The sequence below is a fragment of the Suncus etruscus genome, chromosome 7 (genome assembly GCF_024139225.1).
Source record: "Suncus etruscus isolate mSunEtr1 chromosome 7, mSunEtr1.pri.cur, whole genome shotgun sequence".
NCBI lineage: Eukaryota > Metazoa > Chordata > Mammalia > Eulipotyphla > Soricidae > Suncus > Suncus etruscus.
In genome coordinates, this window is record NC_064854.1 from 129,457,081 (window position 1) to 129,475,881 (window position 18,801).

The 18,801-nt window shown below is 39.4% G+C and overlaps 1 protein-coding gene across 3 annotated transcripts in view; it reads right to left on the bottom strand.

The window, feature by feature from the left end:
* Positions 1 to 18,801, bottom strand: part of ERC2 (ELKS/RAB6-interacting/CAST family member 2) — a 1,176,444-nt gene that overhangs the window by 1,113,833 nt on the left and 43,810 nt on the right. For all 3 annotated transcript variants that reach the window (XR_007497514.1, XR_007497513.1, XM_049776157.1), the window contains exon 2: positions 9,915 to 10,720. Coding sequence is in view for 1 of the 3 variants with exons in the window: in XM_049776157.1 (XP_049632114.1) it covers positions 9,915 to 10,571 (657 nt within the window). In the remaining 2 variants the exon portion in view is untranslated. The remainder of the gene's footprint in view (positions 1 to 9,914; positions 10,721 to 18,801) is intronic.

An 18,801-nucleotide genomic window follows, 5' to 3' on the forward strand; every position in this document is an offset into this window, starting at 1 on the left:
AGGTGCAGGAAGGCATGCTGGCGGAGTGAGTGAGTGAGTGAGCAAGTGGAGGGGCCAGACCTGTTCGCCACTGGTCCCAGGTGCAGGAAGGCAGGCGGGCTGAGTGAGTGAATGAGTGAGTGAGTCAGTGGAGGGGCTGGACCTGTTAGCAGCTGGTCTCAGGTGCAGGAAGGCGGTCGGGCCAAGTAAGAAAGTGAAGGGTTCCTGGATCAGAACACTGCTGATCCCAGGTGGTGGAACAGGGGTGAGCAATCTAGGCACAGCTGAGCCCTATCTATTGCGGCAAGGACCTGAACTGAACTGTCTGGCAGAAAGAGGGGGAGGACTGAACGACACAGTCTTTACTGTATGTCAGAAGAAGGTCCAAACCTTGGCAACCTCAGCCAACATATATTCCTACAGCCGTATCCCAGAGAAGGTACCCAAGATACAGGTGGCAAAAGCAGGCTAAAATTGTAAGGCACTGCCACATCAATAAATGCAAAGAAATATGGGTAAACTAAGGAGGAACCTAACATCTGGAGATACGGAGAGAAACCCTAGCAAGTTTCCAAGTCCACCAAAATGCGCAGATCCATTGAAAGAGTATATAAAAGCAGCCATGAAAAAGGAAATGGAAGCCATTATAAAGGATATGAAAGAAACACTAGCCATCAAATACAAGAATTACATGAATGAACATATCAGCCAAATTAAAGAAGAATTGTCAAAGAATATGAAAGATTCCATACAAAGGGAATTAAAGGAGTTAAAAGAAACTGTAACAAGCCAAATGAGCAGGATCACAGAGATGGAGAAGCACATTGAACAACTCGAACAAAAACTGCAAACAAAAAACGACCAAGAAACCAGCAAGGAAATAAAAGGCAAAGCCCTGGAAGGAAAAGTCCAGCATCTAATGAACAAGGACAAAAGAAATAATCTAAGAATTGTGGGTATACCAGAAGGGGAGGAAATAGAGAAAGAGGAAGAACAAGTAGTCAGGGAAATAATAACAGGAAAACTTTCCCGCCCTCTGGAAAGAAGATTCAGTGCAAATACAGGAAGTGAAGAGAGTCCCTAATAAAATAGACCCTACATATAGTAGTCCAAATGGCAAAATAAACAAAAAGAGAGATGATATTCTTAAAGCAAAAAGGGAGAAAAAATCCTTCAAATACAAAGGAAGGGACATAAGAATCAAACCAGATCTCCCATTTGAAATAATTCAAGCAAGAAGACAGTGGAACGACATATTTAAATGCCTGAATGAAAGAAATTTCCAACCTAGGGTCCAATATCCAGCAAAACTCTCATTCATATGGGAGGGCAGACTAAAAACATTCTCAGACATAAACGAACTTGCATTATTTGCACAAACAAAACCGATCCTAAACGACCTACCCAGAGACTAATTACACAATCCAAACCCCCGATTGTAACAACAACCACCCTACACAACACAACTGCACAAAAGTCCTCTCTGTCAATAATCTCCCTAAATGTTAACAGACTAAACTCTCCCATTAAGAGACACTTAGTAGAAAACTGGATTAGAAAACATAAACCGGACTTCTGCTGCCTGCAAGAAACACACCTACAACTACAGGACAAGCACAGGTTTGGAATAAAAGGATGGAAATTAATTATTCAGGCTAATAGAAAACAAAAAAGAACAGGAACAGCCATTCTTATATCAGACCAAGTTCCATTCAACCTCAAAAAAGTGATCAGGGACAAAGAGGGTCACTACTTACTGATCAGGGGAACACTAGACCAAGAAGTACTAACCCTGGTCAATATTTATGCACCTAATGTAGAGCCAGCAAAATATGTGAGGCAACTGCTCGCAAACCTGGAGAAACACATGAAGGGAAGTGTGATAATAGTAGGAGATCTCAATACTCCACTATCACCACTGGACAGATCCGCCAAACAGAAAAACAGCAAAGAAATAAAAGCCCTAAATGAAAAATTAGAAGATCTAGGGCTAATAGACTTATATAGGACCCTCCATCCTCAGAAAGTAGAATACACATTCTTCTCAAGCCCACATGGAACATTCTCCAGAATAGACCATGTCTTAGAATACAAATCTAACCTATATAAGACCACAAATGTAAGGATCATTAGAATCACACTATCAGATCACTATTTAACAGAGGTCAAAATTGACTACAAGAAGAAGCAATGGAGAAAAACTAATACCTGGAGATTAAAAAACATGCTGCTCAACAACAGCTGAATAAAAGAGCAAATCAAGGAAGAAATAAAAAGATTCCTTGAGACAAATGATAATGAAGAGACAACTTGTCAAAATTGGTGGGACACAGAAAAAGCAGTAATTAGGGGAAAACTCATAGCAATACAGGTCTATATCAAGAAAGAGGAAAATGACTAAATCAACTATTTAAAGGATCACCTCAAGGAATTGAAACAACAGCAGCAAAGAAACCCAACCACAACCAGAAAACAAGAAATAATAAAAAACCAGAGCAGAAATAAACAACATAGAAACTAAGAAAACAATACAAAAAAAAAAAAACAATCAATGAGACCAGGACTTGGTTTTTTGAAAAATAAACAAGATAGATAAACCACTGGCAAAACTCACCAAAAAAAAAAAGAAAAACACCCAAATCAGTAGGATCCGAAATGAAAGGGGGAGAGATTACAAGAGAACCCCAAGAAATACAAAATATTATGAGATCATATTATGAACAACTATTCTCAGTTAGCTAAAGAACCCAGTAGAAATCGACAGATTCCTGGAAAAATACCATCTTCCGAAACTGGATAAGGAAGACCTAGAAAACCTAAACAGACCAATCACTTCAGAGAAAATTGAAGATGTAATTAAGAAAATCCCTAAGAACAAAAGTCCAGGTCCAGATGGATTTACAGGCGAATTCTATCAAACATTCCGAGAAGACTTACTACTACTTTTCCACAGGCTCTTCCAAACCATCCAAAAAAACAGGAATCCTCCCCAACTCCTTTTATGAGGCTAATATCACACTCATTCTCAAAGAAGGCAAAGACACCACCAAGAAAGAAAACTACAGATGACTGGCTGATAGAATCATGACTGGGCAGTATGTATTCTGGGACCAATAAAAAAGCCCTAGTCTAGGGTTTGATCTACAACCTGCACAACAACCATGATCTCTAATTCCAGAGGTCTGACTGAGACAGTAGCAACTGAATGTGTCTCCTGGTAACATAACGAAAGACACTATCCCAGGCTCTATCCTAGGATCAGCGTAAGGACCAAAACCGCCAACCACAGAAGACAGATTTAAATGACACTAGGCGAACAGAACTTCTAGAACCACAAAGAAAGACTTCACTATAAGTTCCATCCTTGACCTGTGCAGAGATCTCTAGATACAGAGACCTGACTTTACCACCCAGGACAGAGCAGAAGTCTCTCATACACCACAAAAGCACCAACGGGAGAGAAAATGAACTAGAAAGGACTCTATAGTTAATCCCATAACAATATACTCCAAGGATGGAGAAACCCCATATCTCTTAGGCCAAGGGAATTCTTTTTCGAATGACCCCAATGTTTACTGTGCCTATGCAGGAGGGGAAAAAATAAAATAAAAAAAGAAACAAAAAGTACAAAATAATCTTTTTTTTTATTCTATCTAGTTTTTGTCTATTTCTTTGATTTGGTGTAGATATTGAACTGGTTGTACCCATTTTTATTTTTTTTTCTTTCTTCTTTTCTCTTCTTCCGTTTTGTACTCTGTCATGTTTTTTATCTCAAGACCATGGCAAATATGTGGTGCCTACACTTATTGCTATAATGCCCATTGGATATTTTATTTGATACTTCTTTTTATACTGTTGTGGTGTTTCACCTTCTTTTCCCCCTTTGTCTCTCGAACCGAGGATGAGAGACTCTAGAAGGACTCCACCCATTTTCGGCATATTTGATTTTTACTCCATCTTATTACTTTTCTCTTCTTCAAACCAAACCACATAACTTAACTATCTAGCCCTGCCTCCCAATTAGAGGGGGATACAATGGAGGTACCATGACCAAACAGTTGTAGGATCACTAAGTAGTTAGCTAGGCACAGAGAGGACCATTCTAGCAGCCCCGGGGGTGAGGGTGGAGGCTATGGGAGGCAGGACGGGAATGGGGGTGGAGGGAGGACAATTTGGTGGTGGGAATTCCCCTGACTCAATGTTAATATGTACCTAAAATATTACTGAGAACGACATGTAAGCCACTATGATTAAAATTTTAAAAAAAGGGAAAAAAATCCCATTCACAATAGTGCCACAGAAACTCAAATACCTTGGAGTCAAATTAACTAAAGAGTCTTATGCAAGGAAAGCTACAAAACACTGCTCCAAGAAATAAGAGAACACAATATAATGGAGATATTGTCTCTGCTAGTGGATCAGGAGGATTAACATAATTAAAATGTCTATATTCTAAAAACCATAGCACAGATTTAATGCAATCCTTCTAAGGATAACCATGACATTTTTTCAAAGAAGTGGCTCAAACACTCCTAAAATTCCATTGTAACAATAAATGCCAATGAATAACTAAAGCAATCCTTATGAAAAAGAAAATGGGAGGCATCACTTTCCCCAACTTTAAATTGTACTACAAAGCAATGTCATTAAAACAGTATGGTATTATATTAAGAAAGACAGACCCTCAGATCAATGGAATAGATTTGAGTACTCAGAGAATGATCCCAAGGCACACAATCAATTAATCTTTGATAAAGGGGCAAGAAACACAAAGTAGAGCAAAGAAAGCCTCTTTAACAAATGATGTTGGGGCCAGAGCAGTGGCACAAGCCTTAAGGCATTTGTCTTTCGAGCGCTAGCCTAGGACTGACCGCCAGGGGACCCCCTGGTCTCCCCTATGGTCCCTCAAGCCAGGAGCGATTTCTGAGCCCAAAGCCAGCAGTAGCCCCTGAGCATCACCAGGTGTGGCTCCAAAACAAACAAAAAAATAGTGTTGGGACAACTGGCCAGCCACATGCAAAAAAGCAAATTCAGACCTCTCTTTAATACCATGCACAAAGGTCAAATTAAAATGTATTAAAGACCTTGATATAAGACCTGAAACTATAAGGTATATAGAAGAAAATGTAGGCAAAATACTCCATGACATTGAAACTAAAGGCATCTTTAAGGAGGAAACAACACAATCCAAACAATCAGAAGGATAAACAAATACATTAAACTGAGTAGCTTCTGCACTTCAAAGGAAACAGTGGCTAGGATACAAAGGCCACTCATGGAATGGGAGAAACTATTCACTTAATACCCATTTAATAAGTAGATAATATCTATGATATACAGGGTACTAACAGAACTCAACAAGAAAAAATATCTAACCCAATCAAAATATGGGTGAAGAAATTAACAGACATTTCCTCAAAGAAGAAATACAGATAGCCAGAAGACACATGAAAAAAGTGCATTACAATACTCATCAGGGAAATGCAAATCAAAACAACAACGAGGTACCATCTCACACCACAGAGATTGGCACAGATCACAATGAACAAGAACCACCATTGCGGGCCGGGCGGTGGCGCTAAAGGTAAGGTGCCTGCCTTACCTGCGCTAGCCTAGGACGGACTGCGGTTCGATCCCCCGGCGTCCCATATGGTCCCCCACGCCAGGAGCAACTTCTGAGCACATAGCCAGGAGTAACCCCTGAGCGTCACAGGGTGTGGCCCAAAAACCAAAAAAAAAAAAAAAAAAAAAAAAAAGAACCACCATTGCTGGCGCGGATGCAGAAAGAAAGTAACTCTCATTCACTGCTAGTGGGAATATCGTCTGGTCTAGCCTTTCTGGGAAACAGTGTGGATATTCCTCAAAAAACTGAAAATTGAGCTCCCATATGATCCAGCTGTACCACTCCTAGGGATATACCCCAGGAACACAAAAGCACAATACAAGACAACACAATACAAAAAGTGCCCTCTTCACATCTGTGTTCAATGCAGCACTACTTACAATAGCCAGAATCTGTAAACAACCCAGGTACCTGACAGTCGATGAGTAGCTAAAGAAATGATATGTCTACACACTGGAATGCTATGCAGCCATTAAGGAAAAAAAATGAAAATTTACCTATTTGTGGGCATGAGACTATTATGCTGAATGACATGAGTCAGAGGTAGAGGAACAGACATAGAGTCGTCTCACTCATATATAGTATATAAGAAAAGAAAAATAAAAGACAATATGGTCATAATATACAGAGACAATAAAAACGAGGACCAGGAGAACCAACCCATAATATGACAATTGCCCAAGAGCCATGAGCGCAGTTAGAGCACTAACTGCACTGACAATGACCAGGACAATGATAGTGAAAAAGAGAAAGGCATAAGGCCTGTCCCAGAGACAGGCAGAAGGTGGCATTGGAAGAGGGAAATGGGGGCATTGGTGGTGGAAAAATTGCACTGGTGAAGAGTGGTGTACATTCTATGACTGCAAGCCAACTATGAACATTTCTTGTAACCACCGTGCTTAAATAAAGAATTTGAATATAATCTGAGTGGCTGAGTCAGGACCTTAATGAAAAGCAAGGAAATGGAAATACTAAAGGGTCTGGGATAGAATTTTCATGTAAGAACTTGTATTTCATCTTTTTCATAAAAGAAACACTATCATAGGGCCAGGGAGATAAATCAGGAATCAGGAACATGTTTCATTATAGGAACAAGGGCCTGAATATAATTCTGGGAACTGTATAACCCTGAAGGTACCCAATACTATTTTCTCAGGCTCTACCATGGAGCTTTCTGGCCTTATTTGCCAAATATCACCAAAAATAAATTCCTAGCCTCCCAAGAATTGCTTGGGAGTGCCACACCATCAAAAGAAAATACAGTCAAAGTCACTTACCTAACTGGTTCCAAGATTCCAAAAAATCTTGAACTTCTTCTTACACAAGGAAAGTGTTCAACATTCCCATTACAAATGGAGTTGGGGTCAACTTGTTCAGATATATATAACAAATGTGACTCCAAAATCTACTCAAAGGAACTAAAGAGTGGGAGCTCTCAGCAGGGCACATACCAAATCAGGGTCTGACTATTAATTTTGCTGATCTATGGATTTCATGGCTATTAGAGCACCTAAGTTTCCTTATTCCATCTGCATTTGGAAATCACTGGGAATCACTCTGGCAGGGCTCAGGGGACTGTATAGGGTATTAAGGATTGAAACCAGGACAGCCATGTGCAAAACAAATGTCTGACCTACTATACTATCTCTCCAGACCCTAAATTTCTATTTATTCAAAAATCCTCTACTAGATCTGCAATTTTTTAACGTGTCCATGATCTCTTTTACACTCTTTCCTTTCATTTAGAAAAAGGTCCTATGAATTTTCCTCTACAGGGAAAATTATAGTGACTTAAGGTAAAAAGTAAAAACCTTACTAGCATAAAAACCATCTTTTGGTGGAATGGGAGAGAGATAAACTAAGAATAAAAATTTTGCTGCCAATATTGGTTCAATCCCCAGCAACACATCTGATCCCCCAAATACCACCAGGAATGATCCCTGAGAACAGAACCAAGAGTAAGCCCTAATATAACTGGGTGTGGCCAAAAACAAGCAATCAAAAAGAACAAAAAATCCTAACTATATTTACATTCTAAATCCCTATATTAAAAATTGGTGTTTTAGGGGTCAAACGAATAGCACAGCAGACACAGTGTTTGCCTTGCATGCAACTGATCTGGGTTGGATTCCTGTCATCCAATATGGTCCCCTGTGCCAACCAGGAGTAATTCCTGAGTACAGAACCAAATGTAACTCCTGGCAGCACCAGTTATGACCAAAACAAACAAAATAGAAACTTGGACTTTTTAAAATACTAATAGTACAGCAGGTATAGTGTTTGCCTTGCACACAGCCAACTGGATTCAATCCCTGGCATCCTAAATGATCCCTAAAGTTCCAACAAAAGTAATTCCTGAGGGCAGATCTAGAAGTAACCCCTAAGCCACTGAGAGGGGTCCAAAAACAAAACAAAACAAGGTGTTTTTTTTTTTACTAAAAAAACCATATTTATGAAGATTAAAAGGTTCTGTGCATCATTAAACTATGCCTCACTATATTATTTAGTCTGCCTTATCTCTCTCATGTCATATTTATTTATATCTTAGAACATGATAAATTGGTACAATAACACATCATGTCATTTACAAATAAATGTACATGTATAAGTGGGAGTGGAGTATTTGTGCTTTTATGAACTTGATAGGATTATGAGAAATAATTTTGAAGCTGGCAATTCATAGCATAAATTTCAAACTTTTTCTCACTTGCCTCTTTTCTAAGCAATTGTGAACCATTTTTGCAGGGATATAAAGGAAGACAAGCCATTTTGAACCCAGAGAAGAAGAAACTAGTGAAGAACTGGGAGGATACACATAGCAGTAACAGGTTCACAAAACCTCATTGACTAGTTCAGCAAGCAATAGAGGTGACAGTAAAAACTGTTAATCTAATTTCAGAGTGAAGATCAAAGCTCTCTCTTCCAATCTAAAATCAGCTTTCCACATCTGAAAATCAGCATTCTCTGCCAGCTAATCAAAGGGATAAGGTGATTGCTTTCCACACATAGGAGAACAAAGAGTCGATTTTACAACAGAAAAGAAAGGTTTCTGCTGTCACTGGAATGTCAAGGGAGTGGTAGCCAAGGAAACAGATGGGAGGTTAGCAGATGACCCCAACAAAGACAGAAGGTTTCACTAGGTCAACCTCAAGACCAATTACTGAAAAATAAAATAGCTCATTCAACCAACTTAGAATTCTATCTCAAATTTCAACAGGTAGCTCGACTTGATTTTCTAACTTCTGCCAAATTTCACAGTTTCCTCTACTCCCCGTGTTTTGGTACTTGTCCCACTACCAATAGAGGTGAGTCTAGGATTTAATTGCAGGCATGTCTGACACCAAAGCTCTTATGAAAAAAATAGCAAGTGTATAAATGGGCTCACAGAAAAAAAAATAGAATTCAAATATGGAGACTGGAAAGAACTAGAAGGAAAAAGGCAGGATAAGGAGTGCTGGGAAATTAAACAGTGGAAGGGAACAGAGGAGGTAGAAAGCACTGAAAGTGCTCAGGGATTAACAATTAGTGGGAGAAGGGTAGGAGATGTATAGAAAAATGATGTGAAATAAAGCTGGATAAAATAGTGAAGGCCTTCCAGCAGAAGGCACTATAAGCGCCACCAAAAATCTCTTTATTCTGGAGGCAATGAAATGAGGAACTTTATGGCAGATATGGCCAACTGCAGGTTGACAGTAGAAAAAGTAATCATGTTAAGACATAGAAAATAGGTCAAAGAATAATCCAATATACTTTGCACATAGTAGATGCACATTGTAGATGCATATGCAATGGAAAAGACATAAAAAGATACAATTTTTATTTTTTTTAACATCTACCAATCCTATTGTATTCAATCCATTGAATCTAGTTCATTTCAAACTATACTCATTTGAAGGAAATTATTATCTCTGGCACTTCCAAAATAATGAATGCACCAGTCAAATGTGGCTCTCTAAAAGTGCCTACTCTTAACAAAAACCAATGTTTTCCTCTTCTGTTCAGAAGAAAATGCATTATCTGATTCGTTGTTGCAACTATTAGAAAATAAATCAAAATTGATCAAATATAAAAGTTGAGTCGTGATTTTTCTCTCTCTCTTTCTCTGCAAAATGTGAAAATCAGGAGACAAATTGGAAAATAAGAAGACAAATGTGACTTCGAATTTCCTGTGACCTCTCCCAGTCTCTAATTTAAATATATGTCTTGATAACATCAAACTTTCTTCTTCCTGCAGGAGCTGTGAGATCTGCAAAGTAACAACTATTCAGTGAGAAACCAGGGCTGAAAAATACTGGGGTGAGTTCTAACCTACCTGATTTTCTTCATGGGAAACCCTCATCTGCTCCTTGAGGACAGACATTCTGGCTGCTTCTTCTTTCCTCAAGACTCTCTCCTTCTTGAGCTCAGGACTCCAGAAGGTCTTGATGCTGTTCATGGAAGATCCCAGCTTGCTATCCTTTATGTCTAACTCTTTCCGAAGAAGGTCATTCTCTCTCTGGAGTTCCTTGAGCTGGGCTTGAAGATCTAGCATCGTGCTGTCTCTTACCTGCCTCAACATGGAGGGTACCTGGTGGTGATGATGATGGGAGGAACTGGTCAGGCCACCATGTTGATCCGTGTAGGAAAGAACATCTGTGTGGGAAAGTCCAGCTGATGCAATATTAGGACTACTCCCCATGGCTGTAACTCGGCCTCCGTAGACTGCTCGGTTGGTGGCCCTGCCCAGGGTCATGGTGCCTTTGGGGTAAGTCGTCGAAGCCACACCCTCATGGTCACTCAGGTACATGGGTCCAGACGTAGCATAGGCTGCATTAAGGGACTGAATATTCTCCATAGAGAGAGTCTTACCTGACCCTCCACCTCCCCCACTACTTGTTCGTCGGTGACCCAAACGAGGAGACCTTGGCAAACGAGGCGATCTGGAGGGGCTCCCCTCCAGGTTAGTAATTGTTCTTGCACTTCCGTACATTTTTCTTGATGTGTGAGGTACTTTCAAAGAGAAGGAATGCTCTATTCAGTTGGAAGATTTGGCCAATTTTTCCACTGTTGGCTGATATTTCCACCACTGGTCAAAACATTCGCTTCGTTCTATACCAGAAAATTACTCCAATCAGAGGTCTGAAAAATGAGGTAAACATATAATGAATAACACTTCTTTAGAACTCTTTTAAAGCATTATATTTTCATTATAAGGATAGAATAATCATATCCATGCTCATTTCAAAAGAAAAGTTACTCCAAAACTTTACTTACTTGGAGTCAACATTATGCAAACTCCACCCACCCAATTCTCAAGCAAAGTCAACATATCTCAGAGTCAAAAGCAGATGCTCCTTCTTTTTTAGAAAAATGAAACTATGCATTTTGGTTTGTGCTAAGAGACATTTGGAACCCCAGGAAATCCACCCTAAAATTCCTCATCTTAAATATCTTAGCTATAAAATATTCCATCCTAGGAGTGTGACCTTGAGTCACAGGAATGCTCAACAGTGAGTTGAGAAGTTGTTCCCTCCTAGGAGGTCAAATAACAACCAATCATGTTGATACAGCCCCTTATTGTGCCACTGCAGACATCACTAATCCATCTCAGTCCTATTTTCCAGTAGATTCAGAACTCGCTTCAACACAACACTCTACAAGCAAAGTAAATGGCATTAAAACATGTGCAGAATCTACTAGCTATCTTGGATGGATAATAAAACCCTCATTCTTCGGGACTATCAACAAGTTCTTCTCAACTAACAAAAAAACTCTGCAATCAGTTTCAAATGCATTCACTAGAAAAGAAGGCAGTTCCACCTTTTCCTTCTTTCATGCACATAACCTTCAGCCTGAAATTTTGGAACCTTCTTTTTCCACTTTATTTAGTAGTCAATATTGGCCACTCCATATCAAAACAGAGATGCCACAGGAGGCAGTATACCTTGTTAGAGTTCTGGATCCCCTAGGAAAAAAAAAATTTAAGAATCTGTCATGACTATTCTTGCACACTGATGTTGATTTTATTGTATGTCTAGAGTTACAAAGTTCCAATTATTTTTTCAGGAGGAGGGTACAAGTGGCCTTAAGAGACTGCACTGTGGCTTGTGCTTCTCTTAAGGCATATTAGTATATACTGATTTGCTTTAGCTTTAAGATGAAAAAGCATATAGATCTGGAGAGATAAGCCAATGTTCAAATCTCTAACAACTGAGTGAGTGGGCTTAGGTAAATTATTAATTGTTTAGAACATTCATTATAAGCAATAAAATGTGGTTAATGCCATTGACTCCTACTAGGATTGCCAGAAATAAGAAAGATGCTTATAAAAATAAATACTTAGTTTGTGCCTCGTACAGACTACATAATAAAGGGTTCTTGTTGGTAGCACCCCAGTGATTATTATGCAAATAACAACACAAGACACTGGGCTGTGGGGGTAGATTTTTTTTTTTTTTTTTTTTTTTTTTTTGGTGGATAACACCCAGCTGTGCTCAGGGATCACTCCTGGTGAGCTCCATGAAGCTGGAAGCTGAGAATCAAACCCAGGTCTGCTTTGTGCAAGGCAAATACCCTACTTGGGCCCACAGGGACATGATTTTACTTGTTATTTGTTTCTTTCTTTTTTTCTGTTTTTGTTTGTTTCTCTGTTTTATGGGCCACACCCAGTTATGCTCAGGGGTTACTCCTTGCTATGCACTCAGAAATTGCTCCTGGCTTGGGAAACCATATTTCTTAATCAAGTTTAGATAAAATACCTACCTCTCTGCTCAGAAATAGCTCCTGGCAGGCACGGGGGACCATATGGGACACCGGGATTCAAACCAACCACCTTAGGTCCTGGATTGGCTGCTTGCAAGGCAAACGCCGCTGTGCTATCTCTACAGGCTCAATTTTCATTTTCTTCCTTTTGTCTATTTTCATATTCTTAATCTATAATACATACTTGTCTTTTATTATTCTTTTATTCTATAGTATGTGTCCTTTGCGTATACTAACTTTGCACTTAATATTTTTTCTAATTTTTTTCTATTTTCTTTTATTTAAATATAATATATAACAATATAATGTAAGCTTGGGGCTCAACTTATAGTTAATTATGATGAAGCTTTCAACAGGCACCCTTCTGTTTTTTTTTTCAGATCATTGAAAGTAGTTATTAGATATATTAGTTAGTTTTGAAGGGTAAGCTTTTACTGTTTTAGATAAATATTCCTTAATGTTTGAAACTTGGTATCATTTCTTTTTTTATATCTTTATTCTTTTTTGTTTGGTTGGTTTGGTTTGTTTTTTGGGGGGAGGGGTCACACCCGGTGATTCTCAGGGGTTACTCCTGGCTATGTGCTCAGAAATCACTCCTGGCTTGGGGAACCATATGGGATGCCAGGGGGATCGAACCTCGGTCGGTCCTAGGTTAGCAAGGCAAATACCTACCACTTGTGCCACTGCTCTGGCCCATATATCTTTTTTTTTTTTTTTTTTTTTTTTTTTGGTTTTTGGTTTTTGGGTCACACCCAGCGGTGCTCAGGGGTTACTCCTGGCTGTCTGCTCAGAAATAACTCCTGGCAGGCACGGGGGACCATATGGGACACCGGGATTCGAACCAACCACCTTAGGTGCTGGATCGGCTGCTTGCAAGGCAAACACCTCTGTGCTATCTCTCCGGGCCCTGGCCCATATATCTTTATTCTTGAGATGTAAAACATTGTTTGAATGTTTTCTGTTTCTTAACATAAATGTTAGTTGTTATTAATTTATTTTTTCCTTCTATAATTGTGATCATTGAATAAAAAATATTTTCTTTGCTGAATTTAAAACCTAGGAAGAAATCTTTGGAAAAAGTGTTACTCCCCTGCTGTACTGAGAAGCAACAGAAACTGAGAAGTGGTCTTCAGTAGGAAGCTTCCCAGAGTAGGAGGGGGACAGGAGGAACATTGGAACAATGGGGGAAGGCATTAGACAATCAGGTGAAGGTTGTGTTGCTGGAATGTTTTATGCATGAGATCCTACCATTAACAGTTCTGTAAGCCACACAGCATAAAAGAAAACTTTTTTAAGTTATTATTAAAGTTAATTGATTTATTAATTGAAAAATAAGTTCAGGATCCACAGCTTAGCTGAGAACAACTTGTGAGTGGACTTTGAAGGAGCGATGAGATCTGGCTTGTCCTTTCCCATTGAAATGCAGATCTGTGTCTAGCAACGTCTGAAGTTCCAGTATCAATGCAATCAAATTGATAACTGCACAAATTTTATCTTAAGTTATTTTAACATCCCAGCTAACCAAACCACTAAATCTTGTCTTTTGCTACAAATTACATGGAACTCAAGCTGTCATGTTAAGCTAAATAAGTCAGGGAAGTCAAAGATTAAATGATCTCACTCATATTTTACTTAAAAGGTAAAGCACCAGGGCCAGAGTTACAGCACAGTGGTAAGGCATCAGCCTTGCACACAACCAACTCTGGACAGACCCTGGCTCTATCCTCAGCATCCCATATGATCCCTCGAGCCTGCTAGGAGGGATTTCTGAACGCAAAGCCAGGAGTAACCCCTAAGTGCTGCTGGGTGTGGCCCAAAAACAACAACAAAAGTAAAGCATGGAAATGTTTTGTTTTCTCCAATAAAAGATGTTTTATTTTCTTCAATAAAAACTTGATCTAGGGGCCGAAGAGATAGCATGAAGATAGGGCATTTGCCTTGCATGCCAAAGGATGGTGGTCCAAATCCAGGCATCCCGTATGGTCCCCCAAGCCTGCCAGAAACGATTTTTGAGTGTAGAGCCAGGAGTAACCCCTGAGTGCTGCCGGGTGTGACCCAAAAACAAAAACAAAAACAAAAAAAAACAAGCAAAAAAAAAACTTGATCTAACAGAACTGAGGTAACAAAGTTGGGATGGAGCGAAGAAAAAGAGGTTGTCTACAAGTGCAAAAGTACAGTAGTTGAGGGTCTTGCCACTTTGGTGGTGGAGGTGTAGTAAATAACTTGGTACGTCAAAAGTCTTAGAATTAAAATTAACACATGGCACTTCATATTGTCTCTTTAGTATCACCAGATATGGCCCATAAGCACAGGACCAGAAGTGGGTTTGAGCACTGCTAATTTTGCTCTCCCGAAACAAACAACAAAAATCTTCATATCTAATTTGAAACTATTATATATTGAATAATTCCTAGGCTAGAAAAAAACTAGAAAACTAGCAAGCTATGTAAGTATAAATGACTGAAGTTTTGTACCTAAAATTCCAGAATATGCAGTCAATGTGTACAATTTTTATATATTATCATAAAAGACTATTGAAGATAAAAAGATATTTAAGGCTAAGCAGCCTTAAGAATTTGACACAGGGGATGGAGGAGGAAGGAAATGAGGGACATTGGTGGCAGGAAAGTTACATTGGTGAGGGGGATGTACATCCTATGATTGAAACCCAGCTACGAACATGTTTGCAACCATGGTGCTTAAATAAATTATTAAAAAAATGAAATTGACATACAAAATACAAAAAACTATTAAGAATAAAAATATCCTGATGAAACAGATGACTGAATATAATAAAAGTGTAATAATGAAATCAAGAACTGTATTTTTTGGTTTTCCTCCTCTTTAAAAATAAGTATGAATAGTCTCACTCATCTGTGAGATTTAAGAAAAATAAAAGACAGTATATGATAATAATACCAAAGACAACAGAGATGAGGGCTGGAAGGACCAGCCCAAGATATGAAGCTCCCTACAAAGAGTGAAGGTAAGGAAAAAATTACACTAAAAACTACCATGACAATGTTAATAAGTGAGAGAAATAGAATGCCTGTCTTGAAGAGAGGCAGGAGGTGGGGAAGGAGTGAGATGAGAGGCTTTGGTGGTGGGAAAATTTCACTGGTGGAGGGGGTGTTCTTTTTTATAACTGAAACCCAACTACAAATATGTTTGTTACCGTGATACTTAGATAAAAATATTATAAAAAATAAAAAGTACAAGGGGCTGTAGTGATAGCACAGTGGTAGAGCATATGTCTTGCATGCAGCCAACCCAGGACTGACCTGGGTTCAATTCCCAGCATTCCATATGGTCCCCAAGCCTGCCAGGGGCAATTTCTGAGTGCAGAACCAGAAATAACTCCTGAGCACCGGCGCTGAGTGTGGCCCAAAACACGCACGCACACACACACATACATACATACATACATACATACATACATACACACACACACACACACAAATAAAATGAAAGGGGCCGGAGAGATAGCATGGAGGAAGGACGTTTGCCATGCATGAAGAAGGATGGTGGTTCGAATCCCGGCATCCCATATGGTCCCCTGTGCCTGCCAGGGGCGATTTCTGAGCCTACAGCCAGGAGAAACCCCTGAGGGCTGCCAGGTGTGACCCTCCTCCAAATAAAGACTAAAAATAAAATGAAAAGAAAAAGAAATAAAAAATAACCACAGTTAGTAATTGAAACCACACAATTTAAAAAATAGAAATAAGTACAAGATAGCACAACCAAAGTGTTAATCTTATTTCTTTTTACTTGTTTATTTCTTAGATATTTTAAAATAAATTTTATTAGGAGGCTTTGGGGGCCATGACCAGTAGTTCTCGGTGCTCTGTGCTCAGTCAGCACTTATGGCAGTGCATAGGGGACCATATACAGAGCCAGGAATAAAACTAGGGTCAGCCAAATGCAAGCAATGCCTTACCCACTCTACTATTTCTCTGACCCAATACAAAGTTTTTACTGGGGCAAGAGAGGTAAATCATTTGCCTTGCCCATGGTTGACCCTCATGATTCAATCCACAACACTATATATGGTCCCCAGAACATTACCAGAAGTCCTAAACACAATCAGGTGACCCCAAAATTAATTAATTACTTAATTAGATAGAAATAGAACTAAAGTCTGATAAAAACAATATATATCTCATAACTTCCATGAATAAAGTTTTCTCTATTGGAATGATAAGATCATATTTTATTTTTTGTTGTCTGTTTTTGTGGACCACACCTGATGATTTGGGTGCAGATTACTCCTGGCTCTATACCCAGTTACCATTCCTCATAGTGCTTGGGCGACCATATACAGAAGATAGAATCCAGGATAAAACCCAGGTCTACAATATGTGAGGCCTACATGTAAGTGACCTATGCAATCTTTTATCACTTCAGGCTTAAGAAGCAATTTTAAAGATTCTTGATATATTTTATCAAAGTCCTCCAGTGGGCCCAGAGCAATATGTAACAGCAGGTAAAGTGCTTGTCTTGCACATAGCCAACCAGAGTTCGAACCCCAGCACCTTGCAAGGAATGATGTTTGAGTGCAAAGTAGAAGTAGACCTTAAATATGGCCAGGTGTGACTTCAAAACAAACCAACAAATGTCCCCCAGAAATATTGAAAGTTTAGGGACTAGGCAGGGGTCTTCTTGTTTCTTCACTTCTAAATAAGATATATGCAGTGTGCATAGAAATTTGTTCATAATTTTTGTTTTTACTATAATCTGGCCCTCCAACAGTCTGAAGGACAGTGAACTGGCCCCCTGTTTAAAAAGTTTGAGGACCCCTGGACTAGAGTAATAGCACAGTGGTAGGGTGTTTGCCTTGCACGTGGATGACCCAGGGTGGACCTGGGTTCAATCCCTGGTGTCCCATATGGTCCCCCAAGCCAGGAACAATTTCTGAGCGCAAAGCCAGGAGAATAACTCCTGAGCATCACTGGGTTTTACCCAAAATAAGAAAAAAGAAAAGAAAGAAATGTTGAAAGTTTTTACTCACACCCTTAACCTTTGGCTAGTTTTCTCTCAGCATCTACTCTTTAGATTGAGTGAACAAACCGTGGAAGCCACCAAATCTATCTTCTAAAGGTACTGAAAAGCTCTAAATTACCCAACTTGGGATCACAGCTCTGCAGATTCAGAAAATGCTTCAAGAAATATTTGTAAGTCATAACGTTGTGCTAAACCAGCCCTGATTTAGGCCATTACTTCCTCGACACTTTGGCAAACGTTCAGATATGCAGTGCCAACAGGATTTTGATTTTGTACCAAGAGATCTTAAAGGCGTTTGGATATGTAGCATGACAATTTCAAAACTGAGAATATAATGTAGCTTTTTTCACGTTTGCTTGACAAGCAATGCATTTCCCCTTCAGATCATCTAAAAAATGTTGAATTTAATAATCTGATTTATTCATACAATCAATGTTGAGTTGTGGGGGAGTTGATGGACTATAGCTAGTGGTGCTAGGGGCTTATTCCTGATACAAAGCTCAGGTAACACTCCCAATTAAGCTCAGAAAATCTACGTAGTCTAGGGATCAAACTGGGGTGGCCTGTGCAAGGCAAATGCTTTATTTAACCCCTATATTACCTCTCCAGCCGCTACAATAAATATTTTTAAGTATCAGCTATATGAGTAGTGTTAAGTGCTGGGATAACATAGTGATCAAGGAGGCGAAGAGATAGCATGGAGGTAAGGCGTTTGCCTTTCATGCAGAAGGTCATTGGTTCGAATCCTGGCATCCCATATGGTCCCCCGAGCCTGCCAGGAGCGATTTCTGAGCATAGAGCCAGCAGTAACCCCTGAGCACTGCCAGGTGTGACCAAAAAAAAAAAAAAAAAAACCATAGTGATCAAAATGGACAGGATTCTATCTGTGGGAGCTTTGCCCACTAAACTAGATGACCACAAACATCATCGTTTATCATCATCTCAGATCTAATAGATTTTGAGGAAAAATAGGGTGACAGGAATGAAGCACCACTCAAAGAATAAAGACATGAAAATGACACAAAAGAACCAGGACTGACCACTAAGAAGGAAAGACAGAAGATAAAATAAAGAGTTCTTTTCTTTGGTTGGTTGATTTTGGTTTTAAGGCCATGCCCAAGTGTACTCAGGTCTAATCCTGGCTTTGTGCTCAGGAATTATTCTTAGTGATGCTGAGACTATGATATGGAGATGCCAGCATCTGGACCAGACTTACAAAGCAGCTGCATGCTAGACAAACATCTTTACCAAACCTACTTAACCAAACCCTACTGAAACAGGAAAGCAATGGGAGGGGCCAGAGAGAGATAGCATAGAGGGTAAGGCACTTGCCTTGCATGCAGCCAACCCTAGTTCAATACCTTACAGTTACTCCTCGGGCTGCAATGCAAGGAGCCAAGGAGATGGCTCCAAGAGATGAAGTGCAGCCTTTACATGAAGGAACCCTCAGCATCGAA